The following is a 22,852-nucleotide window of genomic DNA, read 5'->3' as shown; positions in this document are numbered from 1 at the left end:
TAAAGTTCCTGGCCTTTCCAAGCTTTCAGGTCCTGCTTTCCAATACGCTATGTGTACTGGTTAATTTAATATACCTCTAGAATTCCACACCGAATACAGGTCTATACTCTAGGTTTACTCACCAGAAATTGTTGGCTCTTGCCTCTCATACTTTTTATGTAATTTAAAAAAAAGTGATGGTCTTTGTTACCCCAGCTCTTGGGGTATCTTAGACTGTTATTCCCATATATTCTTAAGTTTGATTAGTGCGGTTTTGCTTAACACGGTAAAACTCGGGGATTTATTAACCGCGTTAATCAAGGGATTGCTGTAATAGTAGTTTTTTTGTGGGTCACAATTTTTAATTTTTTAACCTATTAGATGTGAAAACTTTTCAAATCTTTTTATTGTGTTATGTAGCCTCAGTATTAGGCCTTTAATGCCCATTGACCAAATTTTTTTATGTCAAATAGTTTTTGAGTTGTGGGGGTTTTTGTTAAAAAAACGTAAAGTGGTCTAAGTTACTCCGCCGGTCTAAGTTACCCCATTTTACGGTAGTTACTCGTTAGCCTTCAACTGGTCAAGATCGCTGCCATATCTACTGCTCACTTTTATCAAACTACATAATTTTACTTTACTTTGCTATTTTTCAGGATTCATTATAATTATTCCCATATATTCTTAACACGTTAACCGCCAGCATGCAATATTGGAATTTACCCCTAGCGCCAAGACTTCTAGGCGCCAAAATATCTCAGTAGGTCAGGAACAGCTGTACACTTGTTTTGATAATTCATCCTTCTATCCATGAAAAACGAGTGAAAAAGAAATTTGAAATTAAATTTGTAAATGATCCACCGGTGGTACATATGGCGTTCATTGACAGCTTTTTTTGTGCCACCGGTGGTACATGTGGCGGTTAACGTGTTAAGTTTGATTAGCGCGGTTTTGCTTAACACGGTAAAACTCGGGGATTTATTAACCGCGTTAATCAAGGGATTGCTGTAGTATGCTAAATTTCTATAATTAAAAAAGCTAACAAGTTAGAATGGTTATTTTGAGCAAAAGATAAAAATTTTGATCAAAATATTCATGTAGGTACTTGTGCATAATAATATTTTCATTTATAAGCTATTTTTGATAAACTATTGGGTAAGAGAGGACCATTTGTGAGGTAAAACGATCATTTAGCAGTCCCATCTTACCCCATGTCCAGTCCTTTTTACCCCATTTTAGAATACATGTCAGGCAGTGATGGTAGCAGGTAAGAATGCCTAGTATGTCTCAAAAGTTGCTTGTTACTTGAGGTTACCTGTCTACATTCACAAACCTGGCCAAAAATATTTATCATTAGACAGAGCTTATTTCCAAAATAGGGTTGACTATTTTGTGACCCCTCTTTACATAGGTTTTCTTTAAAAATTAACCAAAAATTCATTATTTGCAGAACAGGGTTGAAACAAACACTGAAATGACATCCAATGATTGTTCTAACATATTCTTCTATCAAATTAAATTCAGTGCAATTAGAATGCATGCCATGGGCTGGTCCTTTCTTACCCCTTGAAGGCTGCGATCCTGTCTTACCCCCATTTGACTATATATGGATCGTAATGGATGGCTAAAAGGGGCACTTATTGCCTTAAAGAATGGCCAAGGTGGTTCGTGGTATTGCCTTCAAGAATGGCCAAGGTGGTTCAAGGTGGTATTAGTCACTTCGGGACTTTTGGGTAAACAATTATTGATAAGTCTATTCATTAGCTTTGTAAAGTTTGTATGGAGCAAGGTAACGAGCTTAATATTGACCATTTAACTGGCTTCAATAAACAAAAACACTTCAGGAATGCGGATCTTCTAAACCAGTGGTTTCCAAACTTTTTCAGCCTGGCACCCCCTTTGGCTCCCCAGTGAATTTGTTCCATTTGATGCATGTTAGCACTGTTGCCGGGGTCCTGTCTCCCACCACGGGCAAGGCAAACTTGTCAGTTGTCACCTACTTTTGGTGTTTCTTTGGCAACAACCCAGTATGAATTGGAGAATGAAAGAGTAACTCTAATTAAAGTAATTATTTAAAACAGGATTTTACATTACAAATCTTTTATTACAGACATGGGCAGAAGACCCTGAGGTAAAATAGTTCAAGCTAACAATAAAGAATAAAGCAAGGACATGAGTGCCCATTACTTGCAAGAACCGGTGTAAAGACAGTGTGTAATGAGATACCTTGAGCAAGAGGTGAACAGGGTATGTGAAGTAAAAATGAATTCAGAAGAATTCAGTTGAAATATGGGTTACAGAGCATGGGCAGGCAAGGAGTTGCTGAACAATAACTGAAAGGAAAAATAAAAACGTTTGTCAGCAAACAGCCTACTCAAGCCTATTACTGTAAGAAAGTTGTTAAGATAAAACAGTTGCCTAGCAAGTGGACAGATGCAGCTTAAGGTAAAAATGCACCGCAAACCACCAACCAGGCCAAACATAAACCAATTCTTCCCTCAATCTCTAAGGAGTTGTGGGAAGTAAAAGGATAGACTAAATAAGAATTATGACACTCATGAACATAACTTCAAAATCATCAGGTCAATTAAATGGTAAACAATCAAATGCTAAATGAAAGCAGAATAACAATCACTAATTGTAAACAAAACTGAGGTGACTATGAAACCGCAGCATTGAGCTGATTCTCTAGAAAATCCAGAGTAAAATTAATTTGGAATACTGAGTAATTCAAATTAAGACATTATAGCAATTAAATAGTTACCATAAAATGGGGTAACTTAGACCGGCGGGGTAACTTAGACCACTTTTCGTTTTTTTAACAAAAACCCCCACAACTGAAAAACTATTTGACATAGAAAAATTTTGTCAATGGGCATTAAAGGCCTAATACTGAGGCTACATAACACAATATGCCCCCAAATGGGGTAACTTAGACCACCTAATGTCAGCCCTGATGGGGTAACATAGACCAGCTTGGAAGTTAATATAAAATTACCACATATAACATATTTTATGTTTGACAGCCTATTTATGTTTTTTCTTTATGTTTCAGACTCTACAGAGTCTTATATATGGTAATTTTAACTTAATTTCCAAGCCAGTCAATATTACCCCATCAGGGCTGCCATTAGGTAGTCACATTTCCCTCATTATGGGGTGGTACCCCCCATTTGCAAATTATGACACTTTCCTCAAGTTTGTCTTTTGCATATGTAACTAGAAGAGTTCGACTACAATGCACCAAAACCTGGAGTTATTTGGAATTATTTTACCAGAAAATAAAATTGAATGTACCACTTGGTCTAAGATACCCCAAGAGCTGGGGTAACAAAGACCATCACTTTTTTGCTAGTAAAAAAATGGCATCATTTGTAAAAAAAGTGGTCTAAGTTACCCTATTTTATGGTACTGGACAGGTTTCTAAGCGCATTAACCAAAGAATATTGGATACAGCCTTGCTAATACTCACTCTTCAGAGTGACGCAGGAAAGCCTGTCAGTTTTGGCAGCATACTCCTTGATGAAGTTGAATGAGGAATTCACTTGGAGAATTGATAATTATAATAATGGAATTTACTTTAATGTAATTTACTTTAGTATATTGTCACCACTTAGTGCAGCTGAAACAAATGGAACAAAAAGACAAACGTGAATGGATGTAAAATAAATAGATGACAAAAACTACTGTGCAATAAAAGGCATGAGGGTTGAGTGACAAGGGATCAGAAGCCTCATGGCAACAGCACTTCTTTGTTTCACTCACTTATGATCTTGCTTGAATCTCTAGCAACACCCACCTCCCAACAGACTTGCATAAAAACAAATGCTTCTTTCTTGATATTTAGTATGCTGCAATGTTAAAAGAGAAAGGTTAGACACAAATGTGTATTTCACAAATAGAGCCCCATTTAGTAAACCAAAATATTTTTTTGCAGTTTTAAATGTTTCAGCGCTAGAAATTTGAGACAACTTGGGTAAATTTATGGCCAGATTTGTGGCTGGTCTCCCAACCGGTCTCACGGCCAATCTCCAAATTCAGTGACAAAGGAATATCTCCCAAACTAATGAACGCAGCTTGATAAAACTTGGAAAACGTACCGTCAAATAGGGTAATAAGGGTATGTGAAGTAAAATTTGATACATTTTTTTACACTGCAACATTTTGTAGAAATGTTGTAACCGCTAAACTAATCAAAATAGTGGCGTAAAGTTAAACATTTTTACTATCTATGCAGCATAACGCAAGTTGAGAAATCATACATTTATTACCTCTAAAAATTCCCTGAAAAAAAGTGTGAAAAGTGAGATTTTGGAAAAGGACCTCTGCTAAGGTCTGTAGCAGAAAAAATATTTGTCGTATTGAAAAATTTTACTTGTATAAAAGTTGCACACTGGTGTAGGCTTAAAAACGTGATTGACAGAATTTGAATATCTCATTCCATGAAAAAATGGCGGCCATTTCCGCAAAACAGGGTAATAAGGGACACCCCCCGGAGTAATAAAGGACACCCCTAAAATTGCATTTACAGTAGAACCTTGGTTAGCAAAGACTCCAGTTAATGAAAAAAATCAATTAACAACAAAGAATTTTGATTACATTTACCTCGCTCAGTGAAAAAAATTTCACTTGACAAAAAATTACTGCATCGCAGCATCAGTCATCACTAACTTGTGCATGGAATGTGATAGATAGAATTGAGCACTAGGCAACAAAGAATGAAAAGTAATTAACCTAAACTATGATTTATTTCTCCAAAAAATATGATGGTTGTCACTAAAGTATTCCTTCCTGTTTCAGGTATGTTTTTTACAATCTTTTTTGTTATAGTGAAATCACTCGACTTGATCAAAATTGTGCGAAATTACAAGTCATCCTGTAAGCTTACAGATACAGAAGAAATGCTACATGGCTGCTAATATGAAATTTGCAGTTGACAAGGTTGTTGTCAATGCTCAATGGCATGTCCATAGATAAAGTAATATCACATTGATAATACGGTAATGTATGGATAAGGTAATATTATATCATAAAGAAAAACCTAGTAAAAATCACAGAAAGTGTCATTTATTCTATATTTCCATCATCTACAAAGGAAGAGGAGGACTTCAGAGTACTACTGTTAGTAGTAGGTAGATGAGTATGCTCTGCATGCTTCAAACATTTTAAAATTGAGTTTTATTTCAAGTGTCCCTTATTACCCCATTTCCAGATTAATTCAGGAGCCTTTTATATTGCATTTAGCACCTTACAAATAGCATATGGAATTTTTGTTGGAGATGCCATACAATAGCCCTAGCAAAGACCTTTAAAGTGAGCCTAAATTCGTTTATGAAATGTTTCATGGTAAGAAGCTATCAACAAAAAACGCTCAAAACCATCCCTTATTACCCCTTTTGATGGTATTTATTAGGACCCAACGGTGATGTTAAGCGCATGAAAAATTTTTAAATTTCACTTTCATTTGGGAGTTAGATGGTAATATGGGCCGAAATTTGCAGTGATTAAAGAATTTCTTCCAAACTAGCGAACAGAATCAAACAAAATTTTGAATATAAATTCCTAACTAACAAATGGTAATTTTTAGCTTGTGAAAATTTATTTGATTTGGAGTCATGTTCTACACGTTTTGTGTACAAATCATCTAACAAACATACGAACTTCTGACTTTGACTTCGCGGACTGCCGCCCCCCTACTGCCCCTTTCTTCCTCACTGCCCCCCCCCCCAGATCTTTCCACCGCCCACAGAGGGCGATATCACCCACTTTGGGAACCACTGTTCTAAACATTGAAGAGTCACATAACAAATAGGTAGCTGATAGCACAGTGCACAACACTATCAGTAGATCCACTAGTTTTATGTCCTATAAATCGACCAGATTCTACCCTCTAAACACACCAACTAGTAGTGACTGAGTGACTGACTGCACTGTTCCCATTTGATTCAGACCATTAAACAAATACTAAACATAAACTGAACGATAACCAAACAAACCTCAAATGACTTGAAACGAGACTTAAGTTATGAGAAAAGCTAACACAGTTTCAAATAAACATGTGCACAATTCAAACATTTTATTTCCATTCACTGCATTTAATTATTTTATATATAGTTTTATAATTGTAACTGTTCTGTTTCTTTCTATTTTTAAATTCACATATTTATAGATTGAAATTAAATATTTTAATTAGAAAACTCATATAAGGGTGGAAAATCTTTCTAATTGCCTAGAAGGTCAATACGATCTCAACCTCTCAATATATAAGCTAGCTAACACATTTAAATTGTATATTGTAATTAATATATTACAAATAGTCAAATAGTTGAAGACTACTTATAGCCTTATAAGAATTAGCTAAGCTGCTAGCTATGTATGTACCATGTATTGCAACACTTGATGCCTCTGTACCTAAAACATACAATTCATTGTATGTTTTTTGTTTGTATATATGAATTCATTCAACATACACACTAAAGGCAACAGGTTTATATTCCAATTTGTCATAGTACATTTATACTAAACCATGAATAACAATACCTCGAAATAAATTAAAGACTGCCACTCAATACATTTAAATATATAAAGAATAAAGAAATCAAAATAATGAAAAAATAATGATTTTTATAAAAAATCGAATGATTTAATCAAATGATTTAACTAGTTTGATTTAATCATTGCCAACCCTGATTTAAATCATTGATAAAGTCATGAGAAAATGGGCCAATAACATTTATAATTGAGATGGATGCAAATAAAATATTAGGAAGAGATTTACAAAACAAACAGTCTTGCAAAGGAAAGCTTAGTACAATACTGGCTATCTTGGGAACATGGTACTAGTGACTGACATGACTAATTGAAATTTTCTAATCACTTCTGTTGAGAAACATCATTGAAATGACAAATACATTAAACATAAAAAAATAACTAAATAACACAGCTGATTTTTAATGGAAACAGATCATTAATGGCTTGGAATAACAATGTAGGTATATAAATAAATTTCAGTAGAAATTAGAAACTGGTTTTGCCTTATGTTAGAACTTGTCAAACTGATCACCATTACTGGTCATTAAATCAGCCAGTGCTCCTATACTTAAGACCATTAGCATGATAAGGCAGCATTGTTATTAGTAGAATGGAAGTTTTTTATGTTTATTTATTAGAGTTACTAATTTCATGTTCAATAGGACTTTAAGAATTAATAATGAAAAAATATGGTTTCAACAGCCAGATAAGATAATAAGGCCCTGTAAGTCACGTGTGGAATTCTTTAATAAAGTTTGAGTTTTGATTTGCCATTTTGAGATAAGTTGGATTGTCAGTTCAGTTCTCTTTTATACCATTTTACATAAGATACCGGTAATTATTTTATTCTAAATTTATGTTCTTAATTATCTCTGCCAATTCGTGCTAATATGCCTAATTTTTCAGACTTGGACGCAGATGGCTCTGATATGGAAGATGGCAACTCGGATATGGAGGAGACAGAGAAGGATTTACATGGTAAAAATTCCGATATCAAATTGAGCTACAATGTAGTTCACAATTCACAGCATTATCGAGCCTATGAAGAGGATGATGCCGAAACTGCGGCGTGGTGGAAGGTTGTCGAAGAAGCTGTGCTTGCCATTCAGGAAGCTCGACCAGCCATTGATGGGTCAACCCAAGAGGACTTGTATCGCTGTGTTGAGAGCTTCATTACTGCACAGAGCCCAAAAGAGCTCTACAATAGACTCAAAGGTAAGAGTCTTGCTGAAAACTTCTGCCTAACATCATTGTGTGCTTGATCTAAACAGTTGATTCATGCTGATAATTTTGTCAGTCAACAAACTTCGAAGTTTTCAAAGACTCGTCCGAATAATATGTAATGACCTTGAATAATATGTATTTAATGTGTAATTGCTTTCATAATTCAGAATGCTTTCTCTCCATTGTTGCAGACGTAACGGAATTGTACATAATGCGACGATTAAAACAACTTCTGGACAGTTCAGCTGACCGGCTCGTCTTCCTCAAAGAAGTGAATTTTTGCTGGAAGCAATTTTGTGATCAGATGAAGATGGTGTGCAATATTTTCCTATCTCTTGACCGTGGCTATGTCCTGCAAAATTCTCAAGTCATGAGCATCTGGTGAGCAGCAGCTTGTGTTCCTACTTCATTGCTGGCTTTGGTTTACTTAAGAATAAATCTTTAAATTCCATTAGTGCTCTTCATTTTTAGCGAATTTTCTCATTTAAGGGAAAAATATAACTCAGTCAGTACTAACTGCAGTGAGTGACAGAGAGCGCTTTTTCTCGTCGACGAAAACGTGACGTCACGGACGGACAGACAGACGGACGGACATGACGAGCAAAATATGGCATTTTTTTCCATAAATGAGAAAATGCGCTAAAAAGTTGCTATTGTGCTCGTCATGTACGTCCGTCCGTGACTTCACGTCGCGGACTGACGAGAAAATGCGCTCTCTGTCACTCACTGCAGTGAGTACTGATCTATTTTTGAGAATTCTCCAACAAATATGTATTTTGTATTGTGAACTTGTGTGTGTGCAGGGACATGGGCCTGGAACTATTTCGTGTTCACGTGATGGGCGAGGCAGTGGTGGAGACAAGAGTAATAGACGGACTGCTGATGATGGTGCAGAAGGAGCGGGCTGGAGAAACCATTGATCGCTCCCTCATCAAGAGTCTGCTCAGAATGTTATCATCTCTTCATCTTTATACTTCTGTCTTCCAAACAAAGTGAGTTGCTTTTGTGAAATTGTTTTCAATTTACTTGCTACTTCTCTTCTACTGGTTAGAGGGAAACTTGTTATGAATTCAGCTATGCTCATTTCAGTCTAACAGTGGAAAATATTTGTATGCCAATATAGCTTTCTTCTATTAGTGTTTGTGAGGTCAATTTTGTTCCTGCTACAATTTGTCTTTTTTGAAAAATATATCATATTCATTAAGCTTATGTTCCTGGAATGTTCTTAATACAATTTTTTTAATATTACCAATGTCCACTAATAAAGCCCATCCGAAAATTCAGTTATTGTTTTACATGATTTGCATTGTTTTTTATTGCTTGAACTCTCCATTTATGAGAGGATGTTTAATTTTCTCGTTAGGTAAAGTTTCATGTAATTGTCAATTCTTAACTTACGTCATTTTCGCAACAATTTTGCCTGTGATTGCCAGGTTTCTACAGAGCAGCGAAGAGCTATACAGCAGGGAAGGTTGCCGCCTCTTGCAGGAGCTCACAGTTCCTGACTACCTTCGTCATGTTACCAAGAGACTGGAGGAGGAAAACAATCGACTGCTGCATTACCTTGACAATAATGCCACAAGGTTACTTACCTTCATTTAAAATGCTCCTTACGATATCTAATCCAAAATAATATGCGTTTAAAAATTACTTTTTAAAGACAACACTTCTGAACAATTCAGTGTCTTGGATGTTACACATGTGCAATGAATTTCTAATTTTATTTTCAAATATTGAAAAAAAAAGTATTTTTCAAAAATTTTTAAGATATCAAAATTTCGTAAATTTTTAAAATTATTTATTCTGTCAATTGATTCAAGCATCGTCTCTAACTTTATGCAATTGTGCTAAATTTCAGATCAATTGGACAGGTCAAATTGTGTCATATATGGATTACCGTAAAATGGGGTAACTTTGACCACTTTTTTATTTCGAAACAATGCCATTTTTTACTAGATAAGTTAAACTTAAATTGAAACATGCAAAATACAGGTCTATACTTTAGCTTTACTCACCATAAATTGCTGGCTCCTGCCTCTCATAGTTTTGATGCAATTTCAAAAAAAGTGATGGTCTTTGTTACCCCAGCTCTTGGGGTTTCTTTGACCAGGTGGTAAAATCAATTTTATTTTTTTGTAAAATAACTCCAAATAACTCCAGGTTGTGGTGCATTGTAGTAAAACTCTTCTAGTTACATATGCAAAAGACAGATTTTAGGAAAATGTCATAGTTTGCAAATGGGGGGCGCCGCCCCCCAATGGGCGAAATGTGACCACCTAATGGCAGCCATGACGGGGTAACATTGACCGGTTTGGAAATTAAGTTAAAATTACCATATATAAGACTCTGTAGAGTCTGAAACATAAAGAAAAAAACATTAATAGGTGTTTCAAACATAAAATATGTTATATAGGTACGTTACCTATGGTAATTTTAACTTAATTTCCAAGCCGGTCAATGTTACCCCGTCACGGCTGCCATTAGGTGGTCAAAGTTCCCCATTTGCAAACTATGACACTTTCCTAAAATTTGTCTTTTGCATATGTAACTAGAAGAGTTCTACTACAATGCATCAAAACCTGGAGTTATTTTACCAAAAAATAAAAAAATTGGAGGAGGTACTCCGACAGGCTTTAAATAATAGCTCTTTTTCATGGGTCACACCGTCACATACTCACATTATTAATTTTTTAACCTATTAGATATGCAAACTTTTTAAATCTTTCTATTGTGTTACGTAGCCTCAGTATTAGGCCTTTGATGGCCATTGCCAAAATTTTTCTATGTCAAATCGTTTTTGAGTTTTGAGGGTTTTTGTTAAAAAAACAAAAAGTGGTCAAAGTTACCTCGCCAGTCAAAGTAACCCCATTTTACGGTACGGTATAAGATTTGTAGCAGACGAAATTATTTTTTAATATTTTTTAATCATGAAAATAAAAAAAAATTATTTATAAAATTATTTATTCTGTCAATTGATTCATGCATTGTCTCCAACTTTACGCAAGTGTGCCAAATTTCAGATCGATTGGACAGGTAGAAGTGTGTTAAATATCGATTATAAGATTTGTAGCAGACAGACAGACAGACAAACAAACAAACAAGAAGTGAAGTTAAAGAGAAGTGTTGTAATAAGACTATCTTTTCTTTAAATAACTCGTTAGGATACCGTAGGCGTTATGTTTGAAATGTGACGGCTTTCCTAGCGTCATCATTTGATAGGTCATAAATAAGCTGCCTTTCAGGCCCCAGTTGGTGCACCTGCTGGTGAAGCAGCTACTGGGTGAGCACAAGACCACCATCATCCAGAAAGGCTTGGATGACATGCTCAATGAACATCGCAAGGATGACTTCAGGCTGCTCTATAACCTCATGGGGCGCGTCAAGGGTGGCCACCAACTCCTCTGCTCCAGCTTCAATGCTCACATCAAGGTTTGTATTCGGCACGGATATGGACTCTTGTAACATACGATCTTTTTAATCATAAATTTCAGCCAAAGTATTTGTCCCTACTGATCTGTTGTGATGTCATTGACAGACTCAAGTTCTACGTCCATATTTTCTTTTGTTTATTTAGTTTATTGTTACTATTAATTTATGTATACATTTTTTGTTTTATGAGAATGCAATTGTGTTTTCTCAGTTTCTATGTATTGTTATTTTAACAAATTTGCAGGCACATGGGAAGACGATTGTAACAGAGCCTCTGAAGGACAAGGCTATGGTGCAGGAGCTTCTCACGTTCAAGGACAGGCTGGACGAGATGGTCAACGAATGCTGTGGTCGCAATGATAAGTTTGTGCAGGCCGTCAGAGAAGCCTTTGAGTACTTCATCAATACTCGGCTTAACAAACCTGCTGAACTCATCGGTGAGCAGGCAGTTCAAGTGTGCTCATGGCTCTAAAATTGAGCTTGTATTGAAATTATGAGGGTTCACATAAATTTTGCAAGTGATCGATGCATCAAAATTGGTTACTTATGTTCTCAAGAATGAATGGTATGAAATTCGTCTCATAAGATGTTACATTATGTTTTTGTTTGGGCAAGGCAATTTTTTTCACAACTACCAAATTCCTTACATTTTCCTACTTCATATGAAGATAATTGTATGTTTTTTTGCCACGTGATTGTTATAGCGCCTGTGAAATTTAATTTGTCCAATTAGGCTAGCAATTATCTTGCTTTTACATTTACTTAGAACAGATTGTGGATGTGACTTGTGGCGAAGAAGTTCTCATTGAACTCATGCCTTCTCTGCACGTGTTCGATATTAAATATAACGACAATAATTTTATACCTGCAGCAAAGTTCATAGACAGTAAATTGAGAGCTGGCAATAAGGAGGCCACGGAAGACGAGCTCGAGCGACTGCTGGACAAGATCATGGTTCTCTTCAGGTTCATCAACGGCAAAGACGTCTTTGAAGCCTTCTATAAAAAAGTAAGTCTTCTCTCAATTTGTGAATTTTTTTTTGCAATTATTTGTAAATGTTAGAAATTTTAAATTGAATGTTGTAAAATTTTCAAAAATTTTAACTCATTATTGAAGTTACGATATGAGGGCCAGTAAATTTCTGGTATGCATCAACTCTGTTGACTTTGAATCAATTTCAATTTATCGGTACAAAAACAAGTCTTTATTTTTTGCCTGCACTCTAATAGAAAAGTAGAGTTGAATTATTTCTGTGTTTAGCGCGGCATGGCTGCGCTGAGTTGAAAAAATTTAACTCAGTTCTCACTGCAGTGAGTGACAGAGAGCGCATTTTCTCGTCGACGAAAACGTGAAGTCACGGATGTACAGACAGACAGACGGACGGACATGACGAGCACAACAGCGCCTTTTTTCCATAAATGAGAAAATGCGCTAAAAAGAAGACTCAATTAATTTAATAAATTTGTCAGGACTTGGCGAAGCGTCTGTTGCTGGGCAAGTCTGCGAGCGTGGACGCCGAGAAGAGCATGCTGAGCAAACTGAAGGCTGAGTGTGGGCCTAATTTCACGGGCAAACTTGAAGGCATGTTTAAGGACATGGAGCTTTCTAAGGACTTCATGCTCTCATTCAAGCAGGTATTGTATAGGTTGAAAAGTAATTTAATTTGTCTTCTCTTGCCGTGGTTGTGTGGCTGTGACTAACTAACTTTTCGAACGTCGATTGATTTATTTGATTGAAACGTAAATATGATTTCCATTGAAAATTATGTGAGTTCATTGAACTTGAACTAAAGATTATGATAATAACATGACTATTATTAAGTGAGTATTTTTTCTAGTTAGAATAGCCAACGTTGTACCTGAAAGACTGAATGCCAACGCTAAACCTTTGTGTCTTGCTCCGGCTGGGGCTACAGATGGACGTGCTCCGTTTATAACGTACGCCAGTGTAAAAATTTATACCCTCATGTGGAAAAATACGCAAATCGGTATAAATAATTTCTTTTGACTACGAGGACCACGCTTTGAATATCTTCCGACATTGAATTCTGTGCCTTCAAATCCGACTGTGGGCGACCGTTACTGTTCCGAAACCGATCAATCATCTTGGTAAGTTTGGCATCTTGGTTTTTCGGCCTATTTGGTCTGATCGGCCATCTTAGTTTGAATTTGAATGTGGCTGGAGTTGGCGTACGTCACCAGGTTCCATTTGATACTTTTTTAGCTGCTCTTGTAGCTTGCTTGATGCAAGCTACTTCGATGTCAGCGTGACTTTGACCGGGGACTGTATTGTGGTTTTTGTTCGAGTTGACTTGCCTTAAATCTGACTGTGACTTTAATCTGACTGTGGGCGACCGTTACTGTCCCGACACCAATCGGTCATCTTGGTCTGTTCGGTCATCTTCATTTGAATCTGAAGATGACTGGAGCGGACGTGACGCCAGGCTCTGTCTTTGTCCCGGGTTTCTCTTGCTACTCGCGTAGCTTGCTTGACGCAAACTTCGTCGACCTAAGTGTGTATTGACTGGGTGGACTATATTGTGAGTATTCGTTTTGACGTTCGCTTTATTCAGCTGCTAGCTGACTGTAGAGGTGCGTCATTGTTTTATGACTCAAGGCTGCCATTCACGGCGCCATTAGCCTAAACAGCGCCGCGACCGCTTGGCCTGCGGTCAGCTGCTGCAGCTTTTGATCCATCCCTCTGCGAGGGAGTAGATTTAGTCACCTCACCATCCCCACACCTCGCATATCTTATCCTGTATGCCGTGCTGACCAAAATAGGCGTCCTGCTGCCACCTTTCGAGCGACAACGGTTTGTTCGTTATCACTGGCAATAGGCCGCTGCTACGGCGGAAATCACTTGCGACTAATTCAACGTCTGCGAATGCTGCTGCTGAGCAGCGGCCTGTCGACCCGTGGGACTGAAAATTTGCGTAGCGTTTGTGTTGATCGCCACTGTGTGGTGTCGGCTGTTATCGTTCTGCTGCCTCAACATCCGTTCGCTGAATAATAAGGTGGATGAGTTTCTTCACACATGTCACTCGCGCTCATTAGATGTTGTCTTCCTGACCGAGATGTGGCACGACGCTGACTGGGTTTGCATCGCGCGTCTTCGCGCTGAATGACTCGAGGTAGTCGAGCGCGCGCGGCCCCGCATGCCACCCAACACCCTGGAGATGAATTACGGTGGAGTAGCTACCGTCGCCAGCAGGGGCGTGCACCTTGCCGTTCTTGGCATCGGCGCGTGCGACCCACAACTTTTGGGCCTCGTTAACGGGCGTTGCAGTCACCATCTACCGTCCTGGATCGGTCGCTGTGTCTCGCGATTATTTCGTAGAATTGCGCGGTGTCTTCACAAGACTTGTGACTTTCCCCGATCATGTCCTTATCACTGGCGATATTCGACTGTATCGCGTAGTCAGCTGAACGACCTGCTTCCACCTTTGGCATGGTGTGTCATGTGACCTTGCTGATGCTCGTCTTGGGCAGACTGCTGGACGTTGTCATCACGCTGACCGTGAAATTAAACCAGTTTACATAATCGAGATCGCATTATTCGACCATCGGCTACTTCAGCGGACGGGGCCGTGTGTGCGCCCGTGCCAGCGTACAAGACCGTTATACCTGTCGTCCGTGGCGCGGTCTCGACGGCGACGTCTCTTCTCGAAAAGCTGCAGTCGTCCTGACTATGTCGGCCTGATCTTATGGTCGGCACTGTCAGTCAACGACCTCGTGCAACTCTACAGTACCGAACTGACCTGTGTACTCGATGAACTCATTTATGCACGCACAGTTCGGGTACCCCAACGAGTCTCCGACCCATGGTTTGATGATGAATGTCGAGTCTCGAAGCGGGAGGAGGGGGGGTTTGACTGCTCCAGCGGGCTGTCTACTGTGCGAACATAAACTTATGGAAAGAGGTCATACAAATGCTTTGGGTGACGTAAGCGTGGAGGAATTCCACGCGGTTTTTTAAACAAAATTTCTGTTGTGCGAGCATCATCAGCCGATGCTCCGTCGGCAACATATGCACCGTGCCCGTTCGACTGCGAGCTCCAAGATTTCACTCGCATCACAACTAACGATGCCATCGCTGCAGTGCGCGCGCTGCCTAACAAGCAGTGTGCCAGCGATCCGCTGCCGACGGCGTTACTTATGGGGAATTTCCTAACCCTAGCACCTTTTCTGGTCGAACTTTTCAAGCGCTGCCTCACTGACGGTCTTGTTCCAGAGAACTTCAAATTACAATAAGATAACTTACATTACGCCTCTATTGAAAAAAAACAAGCCGTGACGCGTCTGATTACAAATCATAGCGACCCATCTCTTACCTGTTGATTGCGTCGAAACTCCTGGAACGTGTTGTGGCGCGACAGCTGAACAACCATCTTCAGCATTCCGGTCTCATATCTCGCCTCCAGTCAACATACAGTCATGTCCACTCGACGGAAACCGCTGTGCTGAAGGTGCTTCCAGATTTTCTACGAGCAGTAGACCGCGGCGACATTGCGGCACTAGCTTTACTCTACCTGTCGGCCGCGTTTGATATTGTCGACCACGCCACCTTATTGCGTCGACTTGACGTATCATTCGGCCTGCGCGGCACAGTGCTGCTGAGGTTCGAGTCTTATCTCAGCAATAGATTCCAATGCTTTCGACGCGGGAACTCTTCTTCTACGCCATCGTTGGTCACTTGCGGCGTAGCACAAGGATCAGTTCTCGGCCCAATCCTATTCCTGTTATTTACTGTCGACGTGTTCTACATAATTTATTCACATAGTTTCAATCCGCATATTTTTGCCGACGACACCCAAATTTTATGGTTATTGTGCGCCAGCTGACGCTGCAGCGTTGCAGGACCGGATGTCTATCTGCATGGCCGCCGCCTCAGATTGGATGCGCTCCAACCTGCTGCAGCTCAATGCAGCAAAAACGATTTTATTTGGTTTGCGACTTCTCGGCTCTAGCACATCTTCTGGACAATCCTGTTCGCGTGGGCAACGAGCTCGTCATGCCTGCATCTTCGGTTCGCAACCTAGGCATTCTGCTCTTCTGCTGGACTCAGAACTTTCTATGAACAATCACATTGCCAACCACCGCATATTTTGGCGCTCTGCGACGATTACGTGGCGTCAGCCGCTGTCTCTCGAGGCCCTTGTGGTGGCGCTCGTTCTGACCAGATTGGACTATGGTAATGCCACACTTTATGGACTTCCTGAATAAACTGCAATCCGTAATGAACGCTGCTGCTCGACTCGTGTGCAATAAGCGAAAATACGACCATGTGACGCCGATATTGCGCGATCTTCACTGGCTGCGCATGCAGCAGCGCACGTAGTTCAAGGTCGTTGTTCTGACGTTTCGATGCCATCACGGTCTTACGCCTCCCTATCTCACGGAATGTGCAACGCGTGTCGGATCTGCCTTCTAGAAGACAACTGCGTTCGTCATCAACAGCGGACCTCGTCGTACCATCTACACGTTTATCTACCGTCGGCGACAAAGCGTTTCCGGTTGCCGCCGCCAGAACCTGGAACAGTCTGCCGGCTTCCGTAACATTGGCTCCTTCGTTGCAGGTGTTTCGTCGACGACAAAAGATGGAACTATTTTGTAGAACCTATAGATCAAGTGCTTGGTAATTTCTATCCGGTCTCACTTTACTTCGTGTCAATCTATTTTTCACTTGCTATTAAACTTACGTGTAACGTGCCCTAGAAGTTCGTTTGAACCAGGCAGGCGCTTCGATAACTGCTTCGTAAAATGATTATAAGATTATAATAATAGCCCCGAAAGACTACCTGACATGTTCCCTACAGCACCTACAGAACACGGCCCGGCACAACACCAACCTGTCCATGGAGCTGAGCGTGAGCATCCTTACTCACGGCTTCTGGCCCTCCTACCCTGACTCTGAGCTCATCCTCTCCCCCGAGATGGTCCAGTACCAGAAGATATTCACTGAGTTTTACAGGAACAAGCACAGCGGCAGAAAACTTATGGTAAGTATGAAATATTTCAGAAATATAATGATTAGACAGGAAGAAGCAGAAGCAAAAAATTTGGGGTAAGTAAATACAGTACAACGATCAGTTGGAGTGTGAGAACCGAATGTGGTGCAAGAACCATATGTGGCGTGAGAACTACATCTGTTGTGAGAACCAAACGTGGTGTGAGAATCAAATGTGGCATGCGAACTACATGTGCTGGGAGAACTACATGTGCTGTGAGAACCAAATGTGGCGTGAGTACCGAATGTGGCGTGAGTACCGAATGTGGCGTGAGAACCAAATATGGCGTGAGAACCAAATATGGCGTGAGAACCAAATGTGGCGTGAGAACCAAATGTGGCATGAGAATCAAATGTGGCGTGAGAACCAAATTTGGCGTGAGAACCAGATGTGGCAGAGAATCAAATGTGGCGTGAGAGTCAAATGTGGCGTGTGGACCAGATTGGCGTGGGGACCAGATGTGGAATGTGGACCGAAATGATGACCTGTTTTACCATCCAATCAAGTTTGAAATATTTGATTCAGATTGTGCACTGAGAGTTTATAAAACTTAAATTTATGGTCTATTTGTGTCATAGCTTCCTTTTCTAGGTGAGATATGGAAATATTTTCTTCCTGAAAATAATTGTGTGTGGATGCGCGATGAACTCATGTTTTTAGCGCATTTTCTCATTTATGGAAAAAAAGACGCTATTTTGCTTGTTATGTTCGCCACGGACGGACGAGAAAATGCACTCTCTTCCACTCACTGCAGTGAGTACTGAGTTATATTTTTTATCAAACACTTGACGTTGTTTCTGCTGATTTATTTTAGTATTCGTTGATCAGTTGTGTATGTAGAGGAACTCATGCGTGTTTATTTCAGTGGCAAGGCACCTTGGGACACTGCGTGATCAGAGCGCAGTTCAAGGCTGGAGATAAGGAGCTGCAAGTGTCACTCTTCCAAGCCCTGGTGCTGCTGCTCTTCAATACAACTGACGACCAATCCTACGCTGACATCAAAGCGCTCACTAACATTGATGTGTGTAATATTGATACCATTACTGTCCCGCGTTGCTATTTACTGTTATGAAATATAAGTGTTTGTACCAATGTCTTCATCAGTTTGCTCACTAACATTGATGTGTGTACTATTGATACCATTACTATCCTGCATTGCAATTTACTGTTATTAAATAAATCTGTTCATACCGATGTCTTCATCAGGTTGCTCACAAACATTGATGTGTGTACTATTGATACCATTACTGTCCCGCATTGCTATTTACTCTTAGGAAATATAACTGTTTATACCGATGTCTTCATCAGGTTGCTCACAAACATTGATGTGCGTAATATTGAAATTATTGTCCCGCATAGCTATTTACTCTTAGAAAATATAACTGTACGAATGTCGTCTCAGGTTTCCAGTATCCATATACTTAAATGTCATGTAACTGCTCGCTATCAAGAAATCTATCAATAAATTTCTTTTGGTTGATTTAGATGCTCTATGTTATGGCATGTCTTATTAATTTTTCCTATTTGATCTACTTACTTGAGGCTCGAATTGGCACAAAAATAACGTTTTTGATTCAATATATCTGTTTCATACCAGTCACTTATTATTTTCTGCTTTCAGGACGGAAACCTAAAACGCACACTTCAGTCGCTAGCGTGCGGCAAGGCGCGAGTGCTCACCAAGACTCCCCGCGGGAAAGACGTGGAAGACAGCGACGTGTTTCACTACAACGCTGACTTCACCAATCAGCTCTTCAGGATCCGCATCAACCAGATCCAGCTCAAAGAGACGGTAGGTCCTGCTCTATATATCCTTTCACAAGCAATGAACAGTTCTTTTACGGACTCCTCTGACTATTTTAGCTTTCTTTTGTTGCGTTCAAACAATTCACAGTTTTTTGAGCCCATCTAAATATTTCAACTTTCCAACTATCTCACTCGTTGCCAGAAACTTCCATGTTCATGTCGGAGATGAAAGTGCTAAATTGTTAATATAGTAACCATAATATTCGATACTGCACATTTGGGGGCGTGTGTTATAATACGAGATTTTTTATTCTGTTGGCAAATATTTGGTAGTGATGTTGAATGATTCTTTATGCGCGCTCACCGCTGATTACTTTATCGTTGAATCTAATCAACATCAAAGTGTAGCGCTACTGACTGATGTTATTTACTTGAGGGTCTAAGCAAGCACCATTTCTCTTTCTTAGCGAATGGACGCGAAATAAGCGCGATTCTTTAACACTTCTGGCATTCTGTTCAGTCGTGATGGTTCTTATAATTTAGAGTAAATTGCCGGCAATTTTACATTCTCTTTGTATTAGTCAGATTCTACATGTCACAGTTATGGATTTGTTTGCGAATGTTGGTATAGTTGCGTCATGGTTGCGAATGTTGGTATAGTTGCGTCATGATTGCGAATGTTGGTATAGTTGCGTCATGATTGCGAATGTTGGTATAGTTGCGTCATGATTGCGAATGTTTTAGTATAGTTTTTCCAGTGAACGTTTGTATGCATGATACGCAACCTTGTCGTGCAGGTGGAGGAACAATTGAAGACCGAGGAGCGCGTGTATCAGGACCGGCAGTATCAGATCGACGCGGCGGTCGTCCGTATTATGAAGACTCGCAAAAATCTCACTCACAACCACCTTATTACCGAACTTTTCGACCAACTCAAGTTCCCCGTCAAGGTTTGTTGCTTGCCAATAAGTTTACTTTGCATTACTTAGGCATCTTGTTTCATTAGTTCTAAGTTTACTTGCATCAGTTAGGTATCTTGTTTCCTTAGTTGTAACTCGTGGTCAGTGCATTTGGCATCCAATGCTGACATCATGCCAATTGCTTTGGGAATTCAAGCATTATTATATTTCATACTAAATTTTGAAATTTATTTTTTTCTCTCTAATTTACAGGCTAATGATCTGAAGAAGCGCATCGAGTCTTTGATCGACCGAGACTACATGGAACGAGACAAAGACAATCCAAATGCCTACAACTACATCGCTTAGACATGACACTTTTTCTTAACTTTCCGGCTCACTCGCTGTATTCCCGCAACTTCTGAAGCTGATCGTTAGTAATAAGAGCGTCAAACTACCTAATATGGATTCTGATCGAGGATTAGGTTTAAAACATTTCGTAGATTATTAGAATGATTCACGATATCTAGATCGTTTATGCCCTTACGACCGTGATTATTTAGAAGCTTTTCCGCTACTTTGCTGTCCTGATTCTAATGAAATGGTTTTGGTTCTGAACCAAATTCTGAGTGTTGCTTCCTTAGGTGAAATGAAAACTATAATATTTTAAACGAATGAATTACTTTAATCATTGTAATTGGAATAAACTCGTGCATCCTCAATGTAAACTGAGGTCAATTGGGCTTTGTTTTCAGTTTGTTCACTTCTAAATGAAGGTTACAGCGGGAGATTCGTTATATTAACTCGATGCGCTGGACAAATACTGCCTAATGCAGTCAACTTTGACTTAAAAACTTGTATAATGTAAACATTGATGTTACTCGGGTGAGAATCTGCCTGCGAAATATACAACTTAGTGTGTGATTATGCACCTAGTGACGGTATGTTCATATCACTTCTTCACGGTGTACGAAGTAATATCTACCTGAACTACGGTCTCACCAAGTGATGTTACTCTTATGCGTGCGTAATTGTCTGGCTGTGCGCGGTGCATGAACTCGTCCAATCATTACCTTGCACCTCGAAAGTTTTCTGATAGAAATTGCCCAGTGAAATTGAATTGGTGGGCTGCACTGATGTGAATAATACCTACATTTTCTGAGTCCAATCCCACTCTTTAGATATTCATCTGGCATGATCCCTGGTACGACATTTTTTCCAGTAGTTCAATTCCTCTGTTAGTGATATCCTGATTATAAGTTTTAAGGGCTTCACTTATACTTATTTTCTCGCATTATAGTATCCTGAAATTACTGATATTTTCCATGCACGGTCGTTATTTTCTTCTCGTCTGTTCAGTTAATCATGACAAGTTTGATTCCTCGATTTTTTTTCAATACTTTGACTACCTCTCTACTTGGTAGAACTTATCTCTATTTTATTTGTCCATTACTTTGGAAAAAATTTCTATGTATTGAAGACGTGATTGGAATACAGCCTGTAAGATAGAGCCCCGTAGTCAAACTGATTCTTCAATTAATTTTCATCAGCCATGCATTTGCCGCACCGTTGTAATTCATCTAAAAAGTACCCATAATAGAACTGAAGCTCATTTACCCGCCAAATCCAATGTCACTGATACTCACTGCACCTTCAGTAGCCAGCCAGAAATGCCGTGTTCTACCCTAGGAGCCTATCCTCCTTACTGTGATCTGATGAATATGTGGGATTTTCATCATGAAATGCTCGCGAGTGCATTTAGGAATATTAAATCTTACGCCTAGACTAAAGTGATTGTGGCATGAGCAATATCCTGACATTGAGCTCTTTCTATGTGTAACAAAAACGAAACTTATTGAATTTAACTATCGGGTTGGACCAATCTTTCATTTTATGTAAACTCGGCCTTCGGCGTCAAGAGGCCTGCACCTTAATCAGCGACGGCGTCAAGAAGTCCAGAAGTATGGTGGCTGCCCATGAATTGATTCGCTATCGAAAAACTGCTAAATATGTTCCATGGAAATTAAAGATGTTCTTATTACACTCTATTACTATTTAAACTGTGCTGTTGAATGTCCTTTATTCTTGTCTGAAAGAAAGTTCGCTGATAGCAGTGATTGGATGTGGTTAAAGCGGTCGGTACAAACTCCTACTTTCAACATGGCGCTCGCGATGAATGGTTCTGACTAGTATTTGAATACATACATCACAGAGTTCGTTTATCAACAATGAACAAAATTAATCCATTGTCTCTAAAAATTGTTCAAATCAATTTGCTTTTCGCCCTCAGCGAGTTTGCACAAGACCATTATTCGTCCTGATTTGTTAGGTACCGGCCGAAAGGACTGGCCTTCCTTGCCTCTTCAGCCCTCTGCCTTGAAGAATAAATGACTTGCTTGATATAAAATTTAACTAATTGATTAAACACGTGCGTTGAATTGATGGATTTACTGGTCTTTTTTCACGTGCTTTAAATAGAAATCGAGTAATAATTCATTGGTGAAAATAGTAATGTCAGTTGCGAGCAATGTATTTCTCAGTTTTCATTGCAAATTCTGTAACTATGCTACTAAGCGTTGCTCAGAATGGCTGCTGTCATGACCATATTACAGGGTGTCCCAAAAAAAAACGATACTCAACTTTAAATGGCTGTAACTCGAAAAGTAATTGAGTTAAAAATTTTGGAAGGTCAGGATTTGTTCCCTATGTTTTTCTGCATCTCTCCACCAAAAATCATACAGATCGATGTAGCCATAAGCGTTTGATAGAAATTTCAGTGACATATGCTAAAATCGTGCTTGCGCAAAGTTTTAGTAAGATCATTTTGCATAATCATTACGATGTCTTGACATGTTTTCTTTTCGCTGTTATTTTTTTGTATCTTTGGTGAGACAAAAACATGGCAATCTTTGGTGAGACTCAATCATGGCAATCTTTGGTGAGAGACAATCATAACAATCTTTGGTGAGAGGCAATCTTTGGTTTTGAAATTCCCTCTCACCAAAGATTGCCATGATTGTCTCTCTCCAAAGATTGCCAT

General features: G+C 39.3%; 1 protein-coding gene across 1 annotated transcript; it reads left to right on the top strand.

Moving 5' to 3' along the window:
• Positions 1–7,382: 7,382 nt before the first annotated feature.
• On the top strand, positions 7,383–21,872 carry LOC108671393 (cullin-4A). Its single transcript, XM_018158941.2, has 13 exons — positions 7,383–7,722; positions 7,923–8,112; positions 8,535–8,723; positions 9,165–9,314; positions 10,974–11,160; positions 11,405–11,597; positions 12,032–12,168; positions 12,630–12,794; positions 16,976–17,158; positions 18,033–18,188; positions 18,789–18,959; positions 19,711–19,863; positions 20,086–21,872. Exons 1-13 carry the CDS (start codon positions 7,398–7,400, stop codon positions 20,179–20,181), a joined length of 2,295 nt encoding a protein of 764 aa, XP_018014430.2. The 5' UTR covers positions 7,383–7,397; the 3' UTR covers positions 20,182–21,872.
• Positions 21,873–22,852: the final 980 nt, after the last annotated feature.

Source organism: Hyalella azteca, unplaced genomic scaffold (assembly GCF_000764305.2).
Source record: "Hyalella azteca isolate HAZT.00-mixed unplaced genomic scaffold, Hazt_2.0.2 contig4153, whole genome shotgun sequence".
NCBI lineage: Eukaryota > Metazoa > Arthropoda > Malacostraca > Amphipoda > Hyalellidae > Hyalella > Hyalella azteca.
Note: the sequence above shows the minus strand (reverse complement) of the source record. Positions and strands in the feature narration are given on the sequence as shown.